This window comes from Ictidomys tridecemlineatus, chromosome 13 (assembly GCF_052094955.1).
Source record: "Ictidomys tridecemlineatus isolate mIctTri1 chromosome 13, mIctTri1.hap1, whole genome shotgun sequence".
Taxonomy (NCBI): domain Eukaryota; kingdom Metazoa; phylum Chordata; class Mammalia; order Rodentia; family Sciuridae; genus Ictidomys; species Ictidomys tridecemlineatus.
This window is the reverse complement of record NC_135489.1, coordinates 71,192,022-71,210,701: the sequence shown is the minus strand read 5'-3', so window position 1 is coordinate 71,210,701 and position 18,680 is coordinate 71,192,022. Positions and strand designations below refer to the sequence as shown.

The window sequence follows — 18,680 nt, the reverse complement described above, 5'->3', positions numbered from 1 at the left end:
TTTAGCAGAAATGTAGGTTTGTCAGAGCCAGGCATATTCCTGGAGCAAGGGTCTGGTTGTAAAGCTCTATGTATCATTCTAATGGTTTTGTCTACTTATACTATGCTGGGAACATCTACAGGAGTAACTAACAAGGGCTATCCTGGGGAATCATGGCAGTTAGGACTCAAGATGACTGCAGTCATGTCAAGCTAAGTGTAAATGTTTAACCTTTCATGACTAGCTCTTACAATCTCATGTGCCTCTCTTTCGTGATGTCACTGAGCCTTTGAGAGGTTTTAGCATTATGTAAATAGCATGCTACAAGGCCATCCAACCAGCTTGTAAGCAAAGTTGATAGCAGCAGTAGAAGCACATGCACAAAATGAAACAGAAGAAATATTGAAATAGTAACAACCTGGTTTTTGTCCCCTAGGAGTCCCAGGAACCAAATAAATGACTTATCATCTCTCTTACAGAGGGAACAGAATCAGACAAGGCCTTAATTTGGGTTTTCATGTGGGATGTGAGGTGCTTGACATCAGGAGAGCAAAAACTCTTTGTTTTGATAACAGCACAGGTTCCAACGAAGAAAGCAAAAACAGTGAAAGACTGCAAATATAGATGAAAAAGTAAATGTTGAATAAGGACTTGCAAAGGTAAATCTGCCATCCAGCAAGATGGCACTGATGGGCTTGGCACAGTGGTGCACACCTGTGATCCTAAGAGCTCAGGAGGCTGAGGTAGGAGGACCACAAGTTCAAAGCCAGCCTCAGCAACAGGCGAGGTGCTAAGCAACTCAATGAAACACTGTCTCTAAATAAAATTCACAATAGGGCTGGGGATGTGGCTCAATGGTTGAGTGACCCTGAGTTTATTTCCCAGTATCAAAAATTTTTAAAAATGAATAAATAAAATAAAAAGATGGCTCTGGTGGTATCATCTCAGTTACACATTATAGCAGCAGCAACTGGAGCTAATGTTGGCCAACAGGCAGGGTCTGTGAGTGATTACTAAATCTGAAATTGAATGGCATGCCAGACCAGAATCAATTGTAGTGCCCCAAGGTTTTTTAAAATTTTTTAAGTCCACTCAGGGAATAAACTGTGACCGCAAGTCCAAAATCCAACAGAACCAACAGGGATCAAGCTAGGAAGGCTGGTGGCTTTTGACATTCTTGCAAAAAATTGGTAATCCATCCCCAGGTAAACAAGTCCCTTGAGCTCCAATTGAATTGTGCTCTATCCTGTATTTAATAAATGCAGTGTGTAAAACACCAGCTCTGCCTGGGTATCCACCCTGGCAGCATAGCATTGGGATGCAAAGCTTAGACATGCACAGCTTGTGACAGGGGCCAGAGCACCCAGGTGTTCATAAGGGGACGACATACCAGACTTTTGAGTTCTTAAATTTATTTACACGTCTCCAAAGGCTCTAGTCCAGGTGGCCAAGGTGGGTTTGCCTAGTATGGTCCATATCTATTACTTTAATTAGCCCTTTTCTCTCTCCACAAACCCTTCTTGCTCCCTGAGGGTTACATGAAAAATGAAAGTGCCATGACACATCATGTGCTTAGTGTTATAGGTGAATGAGGGGCCAAAACTCCAAACCTTAATTCTTAAGTGCTGGCAAAAGATAATTTAGAGTCAGACATGAAAAGCCAAGCAAGAGAATTTGATTATAAATGAAAGTAAGTGTCATACAGAGTAGGTCATCCCTGAGCAGAGAATGACACAAGGAACTTAATGGCAAACTTATGTTTACCATGAGAACTGGGATCCACTTTCTGCACTCTTCACCAATCAGATATTGAACTTCTCCTTCATTTTGGGTGGGGGAATTTTTTGACCCTAATTGGTAATTTCCGGATCTGTCACAGGCAACAATCCCATGGGGTTGTGGGGGGCTTCATCTACAAATCAATCCTATGTTAATGTGGATGCTGGGGTCAATAATCTGGCAAAATTTATCTTAGTGCACCTGCTCTACTAGTGAAATTTCCCTTCTGAAATACATGGAGAAATCTATGACCATTAACCCCAGCCTTACAATGATCCCAGTAGACCCTGTCAGGAGTTAGTTCCATTGATTTTTCTTCCTGATATCTTTCTTAACTGGCTCTGTTTATTTCTGCCTGTTTATTCTCAGGTTGTTTTGTACAAATTACTTAATTATTTATTAAAGGCAATTCAAAGAAACTCTGTACCCCTGCTGCATTATTGGACTTCTACCTAACACTTAGGGATGCTCATGAAAAGCATGGTCTACAAAAGGGTATCCTAGTCACTGTCAAGCCAGTATGGATATTCATATATTACATCAACTTCTCAAGACCTTTGCTAGTGGTGGTTTGATTAACTCTCTTACTAGAGAAATCTTGAAAAAATTCATCAGCTCCTAAGGCATATTTATGTCATTTACTGTTTGTCAAAGTTTCAGTATAATCAATATACCAGTCACACACTGGTTGCAAAGCTCACTGTTTCTGTTCCTGTCTGTACTTGGGTGAAAAGATGGTTTTGAGGTAGGAGTATACCTGCCAGTGGGTCATAGCCACCTCTTCAGCTGTGTTCCATCCTACTTTAGCACTTTGATATAAACTTTCTATGTACCACAGTACCAGACCCACTGCCTGTATTGGGGAAAGGATGCACACCTTAATCAAAGCATTTGTCTCCATATTTCCAAGGATAAATATCTGAATACGAGTAGGTTCATGATATACAGTCAACTATATACCTTTCATGTAGCTATTTCCAAATTTGTTGCCCACTCATGGCTCCCCAAAGAGGATTTACTAGTATAAAACTCTGTTCCATGTACCTTCATTCCATCCACAATGTAAAGGCTCAGTACACTGCCCCATTGGGCCACACAAAATAAATAAAATAATGTATTTTAAATAAGTACAGTATGCACAGTTTATTGTAATTGTACTTTAATAAATCTGATAAAATAGAATTAAATAATGAAGATAATATACAGAATGGAAGAAAATATTTGCAATTTATATTTGATAAATGATGGCTACAACTAAATATCAAAGAAGCAACTCAGTCTGAAAAATAAATTGAACAAATTTTTTTTTCCAGAGAAGATGTTCAGCTGCCAATAAACACAAGAAAACATTAATAGTAATTAGGGAAAAGCAAATAAAAAACTCAGGGTACATGGCTATTGTAAACTATATGGAAAATTAAAAATCATGGTAGGACTTGAGTTGTGGCTCAGTGGTAGAGTGCTCGCCTAGCATGCATGAGGCACTGGGTTCAAGCCTCAGCACCACATAAATGTAAAATAGAGATATTGTGTCCACTTCAAATTTAAGAATAAATATTTTTTAAAAAATCATGGTAATATGGAAAAATGGGATCCTGTTGCTTTCTGTTGAAAATGGAAATTGTATAACCACCCTGCAAAATATTAAGCATAAAATTATCATGTTATCCAGCAAATCCACTTCTAGGCATATACTCAAGAACACTGCGCTCAGTGACTCTCACACACCAGTATTCATAATAGCATTATTCAAATTAAGCAGAAGATGAAAATAACCCAAATGTCCCTAGATAGGTGGATGAATAAGCAATATGTTTTATATGCATGTAATGTATCATTCAGCTGTGAAAAGGAATGAAGTTTGGATGTACGGAGAACATTAATGTACTTGAAAACATAATGTTAAGTGCTAACCATGCATAGAAAGACAAGTATTAAACAATTCTACTTAAAGGAGATATGTAGAATAGAAAATTTCATAAATACATAAACTACAACAGAAATTGGCAGAAGTTCAAGGAGAGGAAGGATGTGGATGAATTTTTTAATGGTATAGAATCTTTGCTTAAAAAAATGAAAAAAAAATAGGAATGGTTAATACTGAGTATTGTTCAGCACTGTGAAACTAATTAATGTGACAGAATTGTATACTTAAAATCATTAAAATAGCATTTTTATTTTATGTGTATTTTTCAACAAAACTCCCATTATGGTATGTTTTTAGTATCAAAACATCATCAATTCAATTTCATTTAAGGTTATTAAGTATTTTTCTTAACTACTTTCCTTTATAAACATGGTGATTGTCATTTTTCTCTGACCTTTCTTTTCTTCCTCACACCCATTTTTTTTTAATGATGAATTTTCCTATCTAAGTAAGCACAAGCTGCCCCAAGACCTAATGGTATTTCATAACAAAAAATCTGAAAGAAGAAATTTCAAAGCAGACCCTTCTGAATAGGTTGAAATGGCACCAGTTTTGAGTGTCACGAACTATTTCAACCTAAGTGTGTACTTAATGGTAATCCCACAGTTCTCTGCAGAAACCTGAGCCTCCACATGCTTGCCTCCAAGACCCACAGCAAAGAGATTAACACAAGGCAGAGCAGCTGCATGAGCAAGAGGGCTTGACATGCTTTTTGATGAAGGGTAATAATTACCTCTCACTCCGTTTCACCTGAAGAAAATTTATGTCTTCTGTACATCTAAAAGTTCTCTAATCTAACCAAGGATGTAAAATAATTGGACAAGCTGGTTTGTAACCAGCCTGATCAGAGCTTAACTGAAGAAACTCTGACATTCGATACACACCCAGAGCACATTAAAGAAGAGGATATGTGTGAAGTCAGAACCAACACATGTACTATTCTCAGACCCAATGACTATCTATAACCTGTGTGGTACATAGACTTTGAAGTCTATAAGTGCAGAAAGAGAAGTTTCCTAAAGTTGGACAGACTTTATTTTAAGGATACCACTGTGTTTGTTCAGTCACAGATTTTGTCATGGTTACTCATGATTTTCCTTTTTGCAGTCCCCTTACTCTTACAGATTTCTTAAAGATGAAGTATACATGTTAATAAGCTATATTAGGCCTATCTTAGATTCCAGATATCTATCGTTAGCCAAGACAGAGAAAATAATAACTTGTGGATAATCACAAGTTAAAAATATGGGTGTCAGACCTTGTTATGCAACTCACTGATCATATGACCTTGGTAAGGTCCTCTAACATCAAGGCACTTGGGTCTCACCTGACGAGATGTGCCATGACCTAAGAAACTGAGGGCATCTTGATGCACTTTCAGTTGCTTTATAATGTACCGGTGAATAGCTGTGCTGTCATTTTCTCATTGCAATGACTCATATTGCTTGGGTTAGTCAATTTTTTATCATTGTGATCCAAATACCTGACAAGAACAACTTCAGGAGGAAAAGGTTTTTTTGTTTGGGAGGGATCATAGTTACAGGGGTTCAATTCTTGGTCAGCTGACTCTATTGCTGTGGACCCAAGGTGAAGAGCATAACAGATAAAAACTTCTCAGCTCATGGCAGCCATGAAGGAGAGAGAGAGAGAAAGGGTAGTGGATAGAAAACAAAGAACAAACAGCCATGGACAAAATATAACTCTAAGGATGCCCCCAGTGACCAGTGACCTACTTCCTTTGGCCATATTTGACCTGTCTATAGTTACCCCAATAATTCAATCAAATTATTATTCCATCAAATGGATCAACTCATTGATTATGTTCCTGCTCTCATAATCTAATTATTTCACTTCTGGACAGTCCTGAATTAACACATGAGGTTTTCAGGTGACACCTCATATCCAAATCACAATATTACCAATAGATGGGGCTGGAGTTGTAGCTCAGTGGTACAGTGCTTGCCTAGCATGTGTGGGACACTGGGTTCAATTCTTAGTGCGGTATATAAATAAAGGTTTATCAACAACTAAAAATACTTTAAAAAATATTACTATTAGAAATATTTATGTTACAGGTCTTCTTCCTTATTACAGAAGCCCACTTAGAAATAGACCCTGATGCTAAGCAGGTTTGGGCAAGTTATGTGCTTCTAATTTGTGGATCTCTCTCCCTCCAACCCCCTTTCTCTATTATATATTTGCTGTAAGATGTTTCACTCAAAGTAAATCTAAAGTATTTGTTTCCTCACAGTGAGCACTGTGTTTTAGCAAGACAGATTCATTTTCTTGGACTTTGTACTCTTTTAATTTGCTTTGCCTTTAGTCTCAGTTAAAATAAATTGCAGCAGAGTTGACCCAATCCTTCTTGTGTTCACTTAACAAGCATACACTGGGCAGCTGCTAGATATGAAAAATTGCTATGGTGTGTACACAGATTAGTTAAATTTACAAACAACATTAATTTTTAAAAATGCTATATAACTCCCAACACATTATCTAGGAGAAAACTCAGGCACATATAGAGAAAACTCAAGCAGGCCAATGATTATGAGGGACTTAAAGGATTTTTCAGGAGTTCATGGAACATGAAAAAGGAGAGATTGCTTTTCGGAGTCCTTAGAAGTGATTTTCTAAAGTCACTATATAAATGTTGTGAGAGTACTATCAAATATGGACTAAGGTAAGCTCACTTAGTTATATCCTATACTTATATACAGTAAGCAATTATGTAGTGCATAGTATTTCTTATACAGGAGTTTCTATTTTTTTAATCACCATTTAGCTCACTAAGTGAAACTTGAAAGCAGCTTTTGGTACAAGAGCAGCCAGATTCATGGCATAATTATCATCACTGGGGGTGTGTGGCTTTTATTCCTTTAGAGGGCTTGTCTTTATGCCTCAGAGAAGGCAGAAGAGCTCTGCATCCTTCCCTCAGTCTCAATGCTGAGATCTCTAACAATTCTAGATCAGGGTAAAAGAGTTGGAAGATTTTCTAAAAAGAACAATTCACTAACACAGAAATGTTAATTTAAGATAAAGTAATGGTCTTTAAAATTTACAACTACACCCAATATTTAGAAATAAAAGACAATAAAAATAGTCCAACATATTTTATCTTAGCTGGGGCATTTAAGTAGAGCAAAATTTAACATGAGCTTATACAAGCTACTATAAAGGATTTGGATATCAAAATTGACTTCATTTTAAATCCTATTCAAATTATCAGTGCTGAAGGCAAACCTACACAGAAACCACCATTGTGGTTCAGTTAACTATTGCTTCACAAGAATCCATCTCAAAACATAGTGACTTCAAACACTACTATTTTAATGCTTGAGATTCTCTGGTTTGATTGTGGTTTATTCAGCTAGTATTGCCATTCAGGGAGCTACATTTAGCTGATGAATTGACTTAACCAAGAATGTTTAAAATGGTTTCCCCCACATATCAGGGTTCTCAAAAGGGTACTGGAAGGTTAATGCCTGTGCTTCCTATGCTCACTCATCTTCCACTAGGCTAGTCTGAGCTTTAGTGGATGATAGGTGTATTCTGAGAGAGTAAGCCCAATGTGTAAAGTCTTTTGTAGCCTCTCTTATATTACAAGCTATGATGGACCATTGGCCAAATCAAATCATGGGGCCAAATTGGAAATCATTGTTAGGAAACCACCTAAAGGTGTATTTACTGGAGAGTGTAATTCATTGGGATGTCATCATTGTATAGCCCATCACAATCTCCTTATATGTGCAAGATACCCACAAGAGGATGAGGGTCATGTCATGCTTCCTTCTTGTTTTTAGACATTTTAAGGGGGTTGAAACACTAACAGCATATCAAACCATAACCTTAATGTTCTACCTCTGTTTACTTTGGAAACTTCAGGAGCTTCTTCATTAATGTGGTCTTTCTGAGCCATTTCTTTAGTTTTGTTATGGGAACTAGGTAGTCTCCATCTTCAGAACTACTTCTCTTCCTTGTTCCTGTTATGACTCCAGGTAAGCTGGACACTTCTCCTTCTTGTTTTTTTTTTTTTTCTCTTTGTTGCCGGTTGTATTTGGAGTTCGGATGTTTCAACTTCAGAGTCCTTGGACATGAATCCTTGATCTTTCATTTTACACATGATTATGTTGCTTGTGTCTGTATTTAACTCTTTGATCTGGACATTGTCTTCCTTCTTTTTCTTTTTAGATGTTTATGGACCTTTATTTTACTCATTTATTTCTTTGTGATGCTGAGAATTGAACCCAGTGCCTCACACATGCTAGGCAACTGCTCTACCACTGAGCCACAACCCCAGCCCTTGTCTTTTTCATTCAACCTTTCTTCTTTTTGTTTTCTTCTAAACAAGTTATCATTAATGTTAGTTTAGTTTAACCTATTTCAATATTAAACAAACAGCAGCACTTTGGTTGGAATGGGCTTGATTTTCACTGTTTTGGCAAGTATACCAGGTTTTCTTGGTGCTGCTTTGGTTAGAATGTTGAGAAACTGAAATGATTGCAAAAAATTCTCCTACTTGTGATCTTGTTACATCTTTTGATTTTTTTCTCCCCTTAGGATCTGGAGGCACCACAATAATTTTTGCTGCTTGTTCTTTTGATTTGAATTACACAAAGTCCAATTACTTTGCATCTCCAGTAGATTTATAATGTGAGATACTTACATAAACCATATTGCCACATTTCCCAAATACTCTATCATTCCAGCTGTGATTAGCCATTTGGGAAGTAAATCTTGTAATAAATTAGAAGTAACTTTTGTATGTAAGGTTTTACTAGCTGGAGCCTAAGATTTTCATAATTTCTATAACTTACTTAGAATGTCAATAATTTTAAATTTAATACAAAAAAGAAATAAAATGAAAAGAAAAAACAATATAATAAATAGATCTCTAGACAGGCTAACAAACTAAATAAGTACAACTCAAGAATAACAAAAAATTAAGGAAGCATCATTAATACTGAATCCTATGGACATCAACCAGATAATAAAGAAACAGTCTGAACAACCCTTTGCCCAAAAATTTAATGAACAACACAAAGTGGACTAGTTTCTTGAAAGACAATCTGCCAAAATTCACACAAAAGAATAGACAATCTGAACAGAATTATGACTATTGAAGAAATTGAATAGATACATTAAAAACCTTACAAAGCCAGGCACAATGGTACATGCATGTAATCCCAGCAGCTTGGGAGGCTGAAACAGGAGGATCATAGGTTCAAAGCCAATATCAGCAAAAGTGAGGCACTAAGAAACTCAGTGAGACCCTGTCTCTAAATTAAATACAAAATAGGGCTGGGGATGTGGGTCAGTGGCTGAGTGCCCCTGAGTTCAATTCCCAGTACCAAAATAAATAACCTTCTAAAATAGAAATCCTCAGGCCCAGATAGTTTTCTGGTTAATCCTAACAAAAAAATTAAGGAATAAATTCTCTATAATCTCTTTCTGAAGGTAGAAGCACATGAACAATATTTTAACTCATTCTATTGGGTCTGTATTACTCAAATGACAAAATGAGACAGAAATAGTATAAAAATACTAAAGACCAATATCTTTCAAAAAGAGATGCAAAAGGATTAAAATATAGATAAATATTTTTCAACAATTGATATCAAGAATTACATAGTAAAAACCAACTAGGATTTATCTCTGTGTCAACCCTCATAAATTAATTAATTAATGTAATCTCATTTTAAAAGACTGAAGATGGAAAATTATATAGATTTGGAAGGGAGAAATTAAACTATCTTTGAAGGTACCAGGATTGTCTAGGTAGAAAATTAAACACAATCAATAAGAAAACACATTGGATGAATAAGTAATTACACAAAGTTGCAAGAGAGAAGATTAATGTAGAAAAATCTGTCTCTTCATCACATCCTCTAGATGAAGATAATAAAATAAATTTGAAAATTTTTATTTAAAATTTAAGTAGAAGATAAATTTTTAATTATTATTTTTATTATCCTCCAAATTAAATATTCAGAAAGAAAACTAACAAAATATTTATAGGACCAATATGAGGAAAACTTTGAAGCTGTGATAGAATAAATCAAGAAAGATCTAAATGAATGGGAAGGTATTTGACAACGTGGATGGAAAAACTGAACATTATTAAGATGTCACTTCTTCCCAATTTGCTCTCTATATTAAATGTGATCCAAACAAACTTCCAACAAGTTCATTTGTGAAGATAAAAAAAATTAAAGTTTATAAGGAGAGACAAAAATCTCAGAAGAGTTAAAACAATGCTGGGGATAAACAAAGCTGGAGGGTGGACAGTACTTGACTTTAAGACCTACTGTGGAGCAATGGTTATCAGGACAGTGGGATACTGGAGAAAGAATAGACAAATAGGTGAGTGAACAGATCGGAGAGACCAGAAACAGATCCGCATTAGTCCAGCCAATTGATGTATATTCATGGAGCAAAGGCAACACAGCAGCATGGAGCAGAGATCTTTCCAACAAGTGGTGCTGCATGACCTGGATGTCCCCATCACCACGGCTACTGACACATGTGGAAGGAGAGACCAGAGAGAAAGGAGGGAGAAGGAGGAAGAAACACTTGTAAAATAAGGGCTGGAAACTTATCAAATTTATACACACACACACACACACACACACACACACACACACACACCACACATATATATGTTTGTGTGTGTGTGTGTGTGTGTATTCACTAGATTTAATGCTTTGCCTTTGTAAAATAAAAAACAAATAGATTCATTCCTAAGCACATCACAGTCAGACTGTGAAAAGGCAAAATCTCTCTTTAGATCTCTCTTAGAAGCAGCAGAGGAAAACTTCTGGACCACAGTAAGGTTATCAGTTGAATCCCAATCATAAACAATGGAAGGAGGTAGTGGGGTGGCATAATCAAAGGAAGCCAGGGAGAATCACCTTGAGATTCCATAACCAGAAAATATATCCTTTAATAATGAAGAAAAATAAAGATACTCTCAGATAAAAAGAGCATGAAAAAAATTTGCTGCCAATAAAATAAATCCTCTAGATGAAGATAATAAAATAAATTTGAAAAATTTTATTTAAAATTTATATAACTAAATAAACATAGAAACGATTTTAATTCTATGTTGAGTTGATACAAGGCAAGAATATATTATATGGAAAAATTGGAATTTCAAAGAGAGGTGATCCTGAAAATAATAATCCTTGAGAAATAAAAATTACAGAGATAAAACAAATTTTCAAAAGCTATGAAATTAATGGAGCTCAAGCAGAGATCTACAAGGAAGTGGGTCACGTCTGGGTTCTGGGGGAAAGAATATGGAATGGACAAAAGGCTCCTCTGACAGGATGAGTAGGTGAAGTTGAAAGGAAAGATTTAGAAGGCACAGGAGGGTGGAGGAAATGCTTGGCCAGAGGGTGGGGCAGAGGTGTGGTGCTGCCTCTTCTTCTTGCTACTCCCCTTCTGTCAGGATCCCTTTGTGATGAGAAGGCACAGCCTTATGACATAGGCCAGGACACTACTCCTTATTGCTGAAGCAAACTCTCAGGGCTCATTTGTCCAAACAGGACAGTGTGATTCAGATGATGGAGAATCCTTTCTTTCCTCTGAATAGCATTAGTGCCTCATGGCTGAACTCCAGATTCACCACCTGGGAAATGGATATGATCGTTGCCTTTGTGTGTGGACTGGAGCTCTTTATTCTCTTATTGCCCTTCCTCCAGAGTGATCCATTCTTCCCACCACCAAGGAAAAAGAAAAAACTCAAGAAGGTAAGAAACCCTCAGACCAGACTCAACAAAAACTAGATTCTGTTTTGTATACTCTTCTTTTCATTTTCCAAAATAAATAGATGCACTTCAAAAAAGATAAAACTCAGGACAGAACAGACCATCATTCTGGGACAGATGGTTCAGGTCAGGGAAAGACTCTCCCTAGATATAAGCAAAAATAACCAACATGATTTCAGACCCATAATGAAAATACAAATAACCAGGATGGAAGCAGACCTCAAATGAATCAGAAAGCTGTCCTGTATGCTGAAGCACAGTCAATCCACCAGGCACTGGAAGGGCTCATTTTCTAGGTACAATAATGACCCATGGGTTACAGAAGGAGTCTGAGTTCTATAGTTTAAAATGAGGGTGAATTAATCATTGGAAACTGTGAATGGCCTTTCAGAAAGTCATGGAATTAGTTGTGCAGGTTAAAATTTTAACTCAGAAAGGCAGGTGTAAAAAGTTTGAAACCCTTTGTTACTGGTAGAGATAGGAGTTCATATCCTTCCCATTGCTGTTCTTTTTCCTGTGAGATTCATTGATTCCCAGATAGCTATTTACTGTGCCTCCTCTCAGAACTCATTTGCAATGGTGGAAGGTTAAAGTCCATAGCCCAGCCTTTCCTCTGTGTTGAGCTGAGGTGAGGGCTGTGCTGAGCCCTGAGGACTCCATCACCCACTGGAGAAACCTCTGGCCTCAGGTAGCAGAACCCTGTGTCGCAGCTGAGAAGAGCCTCTATAAATAAGCCTGTTCCTGAGCCTGATCAGTGATTACACACGGACATGCATTGTGTAGTTCATGTAGAAAATCCCAAAGAAGAAAAATGAAGTATTTTGCCACTTTTAAAATGTTCTCTGAACAAAGAGAACTAGCTAACTGTAGAAGGTGATGCTGTTCAGAAAAAAAAATGGAATGTCGGCAGCTGATCTAGGAGTGTGGAAGGCGAACTGGGCCAGAACCTCTTTTTCTTTCTTGTTGGTTAGCACCTGAAGATGAAAAAGAAAAGGAAGAAGAGCAACATTCTGAAAGGTAAGGCCCTGCCCTTCCACTCCAGAGGGGACTTGTGGTCACCTGTCCCAAAGAGACCAGAGCCATGTCCCAGAGGAAATCAGTTGCAAAGATTTTAGAGGGAGGATCCTGGAAAGGAAATCATCATAACAGACACACTTCTCAGGTCCTGTGCTCAGAATGAAGCTGTGGTGGGCAAGGAGTGGATGATGTCCAGTAGGGAGGTATGGGCACTATTGGAGTCATGCTATCTGTGATCCTGCCAGTGAGGAGAATCAATCAGGGCCAAGTTCTGTTTCCCCAGGGGTGAAGACTAAACACTCAAGAAATGCAGAGGCAAACATAGGAAGCAAGTTTTACTTAAAGGATAGAATAGAGACAGACTTCTCCACAGAAAAGGGGCCCCAGGGCTGGGTATTCAAAAAAGTAGGGGTGTCTTGTCCCTTTTGTACATGTTAGAATTCCTCTGTTCTCATAACTTCCTTTTTCCCTTATCTTGCCTCTCCCCTCCCATCCTGCATATGTGACCCAAAGATGGGCCCAATGATGAAATGATCCAGGCAGGAAGGGAACAGCACAGGAGGCATCAATTAACAACTCCTACAACTCCCTGCAGGGAGGAACAATTCCTGGAGCAGTTAACCTAGCAACAGGTTGGAGGATAAGGGGGAAGGAAACATGGGAGGATGAGGGGGAAAGATCATTAGATTTCCGGTACTTTTTACTAGCCCCCATCTTCCTGATTGGAATAGTCATTTATTATTGACAATGACTTCCTTTTATTCCCCTGCTTCATCTGGATAAGGAGGTGGGACTTCCTGGTCAAAGTGTAGACAAGCTTTCAATTCCCTAAGAAAGTTTCCTCTTTGAAATTGTCCAATCTTTCTCCCAATACTGTGGTTATTAGTACAACGGAGGCTAGTGGAGATGGAAGTAAATGACAAAATGCTGCTCCTCTATGTTCTTTGCTATCCATGTCACTTGTCATGTAGACTTGAACAGTGGTGTTTTGCAACCAGAGTCTACCCTCTTTATCAGCCTCATGTGGATATTCCACTCATCCTCACTTCTCCACAATAACCAGGTCTTTTTTTTCAGATTATAGTGATTTCTGGAAGAAAGAGGAAGAGCTTGAAGATCTGCTTTCATTTCTACGAAAGTGAGTACTTTCCACTTCATCCTGAGTCCTTCCTACTGCTGCCTATGACATCATCCAGCAACACAAAGCTCTCATAGGGGAGGAAGGAGCCTCAGGTGGGGCAGTATATGTCTAAAGCTCTGGAGTTATGGGACAGCAAGGGCTTTGTAATATTAGTGAGTGGGGCAATGAGGAGCCATGGATCACAGGTGTTTACCCCTGCACCTCCTGCCCTACCTCCTGTGCCCATCTGCTCCTGGCTGAAGCCTGTGCCTCTATCTCTTGCAGCCACCTACATAATCTCCAGGATGACAGCAGCTTTCATCAGCTCATAAAAGGAGATGACCCAGATAAGTCAGCTGGAGTCCAACAATCACATACACTGCCTGTGGAGGATACTTTGGCCACTGCCTTCTTCCCTTTGGCTTCCCTGATTTCTTTGAGAAAGTGCCCTCTGCTTCTGGCCTCTACTTCCTCACCAGACCTAATGACTTCCTCAGATACTCTTGAGTCTCACTCATCCCTGAGTGCCTCTAAATCAAGAGAGTCTATGATTCCTCTAGAACAACTTTCACCTCAGCCACACAGAATTTCCTCTCCCCAATCTCATTCTCCTGATCACATGGCCCATTGTGCATCTCTGCCAAGCCCCAGCCTGAATTCTTCTCAGTGTGACTCAATGACACTTTCACTGGGAACCAACCCACAGAGCTCCTCTCCACCCAAAAAATATTGGTTGCCTTCTCCTGTCCCACTGCTATCTCCTGTCTCATCGCCTTCTCCTGGCCCATCATCTTCTCCTGTCCCATTGCCATCTCCTGTCCCACTGCCATCTCCTCTCCCAGCAATTTCAGGCCATATTCTCTCCACCTGTTCCATCTCATCCCTCTCCTGGTGGAAGATGGCTGCCAGAGTCTGTGACCTCTCCCACTCCCCACACAGTGAATCCAAGAGAGATCATGCTTCTCACCCACCAGAGGACTCACTCTGGGGAAAACACCCACACTCTCAGGTAGAGACTGAAGGGACCTCTTTCATTAATTCCAATGCTAAGAAACTATTGGAGATACTGATCAGCAAGAGAGCAGAAAGGAAAATTTGTAATTTGAAGACAAAAAATGAAACAGTCTACTCTCTGAATTCTCAGGGAAGCAAAGTAAAGTCACTGGGCAGGGAGCAGAATACTACCATCTGGAACACAAAAGGCAAGTCAGAGAAGCTTTCTGATTCTCAGAAGCTCTTTTACACTAGGTTACTGAGAGATCATTTACAGAAGAAATGCAGCCAGTTCTTTTGGGACCTCCCCATTCTGCACAGCGAGTCCCTGGTGGCTACTGTCAGAATATCTGGGCCCTCAGCAGACTTTTCCTCGATTGCATTCAATGAAGTGCCTAATTACATTCCAGTGCAGGTGCAGACTACACCTGGACCACTCTTTTCCTCTCAGTTGCTCCACCCTCTTGTTCAACTCCAGCCTGTGATTCCATCCTTATCCTGGCTGCAGTCCCCATCACTGGCTCAGATCCACCACCAGGAAAATCTCACATTGTCTCTCCCAAGCATGCCATGCCATTTTCAATTGAATACTGCCTCTGGATTTCCATGCCCCACAAACCAAGAGGGGACCCAGTTGCTTTCCTCTTCTTCTCTTCAACACCTAGAATACCACATTTTAAGAAAACAAGTACAAAGTAGAGAGGCTTTACCTTATTTGGTCCAAAAGTCTCAGAACATCTTTAGCAATCTCATCTCTGAGAACAGGGCCTCCTGTGACCACAAGTCCATCAACAAGCCCCCAGGGAATTTCCTCAGCCTTGAGATTAAGGAGAAACTGGGACCATCTCAAAAGAGGTTTATGCTACACCAGTATGGACTACCACCCAATAGGAACCCATTTCTAAATCTGAAGGAGTCCTGGGACAACATCTCAAGGAGAAGTCAGACAAAAGAAAATTGTGAGTCTTCCTGGAACCCTGTGTTTCTAAACAACAGAAGCCCTGCTATACAGAAGACTAGTTCAAAAAGACCAGAGATAATTCAGGAGGACATGATTCCTGTGGGTGTTTGGCATTCCAGGCTTGGCATATATCATGTCTCTGGCCCACCTGGAAATTCAAAAACCCACAAAAAAACTGGGGATAAAACATCCTTAAAAGGGGGGGAAGCCTTCAGAAACACCTCCCAGGAGATCTCCCTCCTTGATGCTGGCACTCAGCAGGCATTAGAGGCACAGGTTACAAGTCTAAGAGCGAAGCACAGGTGGGACCTACCCCTCAAGGTCCTTAAGCACATAAATATTTTGAAGATGAGAAACTCTGAGGCTTCACTACTTCCACAGCCTTCCCTTTCCTCTTCAGTTCCCTGTGACTCCAGGGTTGACTCCATTGCCCATGATGCCAGGGTCCTGGGAAAACCCATTCAGAAAGGTACAGAATTGAAGGAGATAGCACAAACTTCAGTTCCCACCCAGAAGAGTCCTTTCTCTGGCCCATCTTTTGAGTCCCTGAGCAGAACTACATCCAGTGACAACTATGGGCTCCCAGATGCTCCTTCAACTGTACACAAGGGCAGCTTGCCCTCTCAGCCCCACACTTATATTCTCATGGGCAGAACCTGGCACAATGATGCTATCCTGAGATCTGGAAGAAACAGCCTAAAACCAAGTCTAGGCCTTGAAATGGACAGAAATGAGTCCCTGGAGAGTAGTTTGAGCTCACAAGTCTCATGCCACAGAGTGTCATCACTTCAGGTAGGGCCCCAATTTTTAAAAGGTGAAGTCAGAAAGATAGAGGATGATGAAGAGGAGTCTTCTGACTGCGGAATCACCAAGAAAATCAGAAAGACATCAAACTTCCTAAATGTTGATATTCATCTGAAGAATTTAAAATCTCAGTGGATCAGTAAAACACCATCCTCTTTCATAAGTTCTATTTCCCAGGGCCAAGGATACTCATGCCTAAAGGCACAGACTAAACCAGAGAAGCAGCCTCAAGAACGGACTACTGACATCATCCTGCAAGACTATGCCACTGACATGTTTCATGAGGACTGTGGCCCCGAGGCGCTCTGGGCTGCAAATATCCTAACTTCAGAGGAGAGATGGTCCAGCTCCTTAAGCATGACCAGTAGCAGTGCATCAATTTCTCAGGATCTGTATGGACTCTTAACCAGTGAAGAGAGCAGTGAGGAACTGCAGGAGCCCAAGATTACTGAGCTCCAGGATCCTTGGAAGAGCAGGAGAAATAAGTTTAGAGCAACTTCCAAGAATAAGAACAATGTGAAACTCAGGTCAAAAGCACAGGAAGAAAGGCTTGCAGGAGGGAGGCCCTTATGTGCAGGAGAAATGGGTCCTTCTACCCCAGTCAGGGAGATAGGAGACACTGTGAGTGACAAGTCCTCCCAGGCTCCTTCAAAGAGGAACTTCAGGGACAGAATAAAGAACTTTCTGCAGAATATTTTTTGCAGTAATACTAAAGGGCAGGCAAACTCCCTACCCAAAATTATGACCCCCTCAACTTCTAACCAAAGCCAAGGGTCAGTCACTGGACGACTGCTTACAGACAACAAGGCATCAGAAACCCAGGCACTCTTTTCAACTTTTGGGTGGATCATAGAGCAGAAAATGAGGTTTCATTATGAACATTCTGCCTTAAAGACAAACAAAGTTAAAGAGGAATACCAGGCCTCTATGGGTAGACAATCCCATTATTCTAGGAGTTCCATTATTCTGGAGCAAAGGAGAGTGATAGGAGCTACGTCTCCTGGTCATCAGGCCAGCGCTAGTGGCCACAGCCATCCTCTGAACAGATGGATCAGAAACAAGGACAACAAGCAGGCCTTGCTGCTCAAAGAGTCTGTACCTCTGCCCAGCCTCTACACACAGAGGACCAGGGTGGCAGGTATGTTGGAACACAATGTCCACTGTCCAGTGCACTGCGCTCTTCAGAGACGTTTGTTGACTCATCAACATCAACATGCTTCTGACTCCTGTCCTGCTGGGAAGAAATATTTCATATATTGATCATATTCAGAAAAACTGTCCCCATGTAAGACCTTTGTTTGAGAATGGCTTCTTCCTAATGTGGTGACAATGACTTAATAATATTGCTTTTTAATCAGAGAGGCTTCTGTCTGTGTTGTGCTGGGTCATAGGGAAGCAGGTCAGTAGATGCTAGAAAAGACTGGACATGCAGGGAGGTGACAGTGGCAATGAGTACCCAAATCTCATTATACCTTAATAATTTATGACATGATCATTACAAAAATAACAGAACACATTTTGGGACTGGTCAAGAGGGGCAACTTCATGAGAACCCCACCCTAATGTTTGAGTCAGCCTTTCCCTTTATTCTGAAATTTGTGAGGCTGTAGGGATTGGTGTGCAGTGTTACCATGAGACTTAATAGCTTCCCATGCTACAAATGGGACAAGAAAATTTGGGGAAAGATACAGTTTCCTGGATCTGAATTCAGAGATGCTTAGAGTCCTGCCTGATGGATGTCTTGGGGAACAGAGGACACCTGCCCTTGGAACCCCTCGCCTTTGGAGGCTAACATGGAGATCGGCCTTGCCAGCTCCTTCTAGCTCAGGCTGCATGCCATGGCCATGTCACCTGATTCTGCTCCTACCTTCCTCACTCTCTAGGGCAGTGACCAGAATGGAAATTGTTTGGTGGGCACATCAAGTTGGCTGTTGAGGGCTATGTCACACGCAGCTCACCACCTCTGTCCCCCAACCCCCAGATGGCACAAATGTGTATTCAATAACTATGTGACAGTGAGGCATAGGGGGTATAGTGGGATGTGGAGAATTAAAATGGAGCCAAAGAAAGAGGCAGAGTAACATGGGGATACCACAGATGGTGTGATGGATAGGAAGCTCCTGCTATCCCAGTACCAGAAATCATGGATTCACCATGGCCTCACCACTGTGTACCATGATCTGGCTCCCAGACCACAGATCTGGAGATGCCTCTTTAGCAATGACACAGGCAATAGAGGAAGCAAACCCTTTGGTAGGGCAGATTCATTTTCTGACATTATACTTAGTGGGGCCGCATGGCTTTGCCTCTTCAATTATATAAGGAATGAGTTGA

The 18,680-nt window shown here is 40.1% G+C and overlaps 1 protein-coding gene across 1 annotated transcript; it reads left to right on the top strand.

The window, feature by feature from the left end:
- The first annotated feature begins 14,486 nt into the window (after window positions 1–14,486).
- Window positions 14,487–17,606, top strand: LOC144369678 (spermatogenesis-associated protein 31A6-like). Its single transcript, XM_078029824.1, has one exon. It carries the CDS (start codon window positions 14,487–14,489, stop codon window positions 17,604–17,606), a length of 3,120 nt encoding a protein of 1,039 aa, XP_077885950.1.
- Window positions 17,607–18,680: the final 1,074 nt, after the last annotated feature.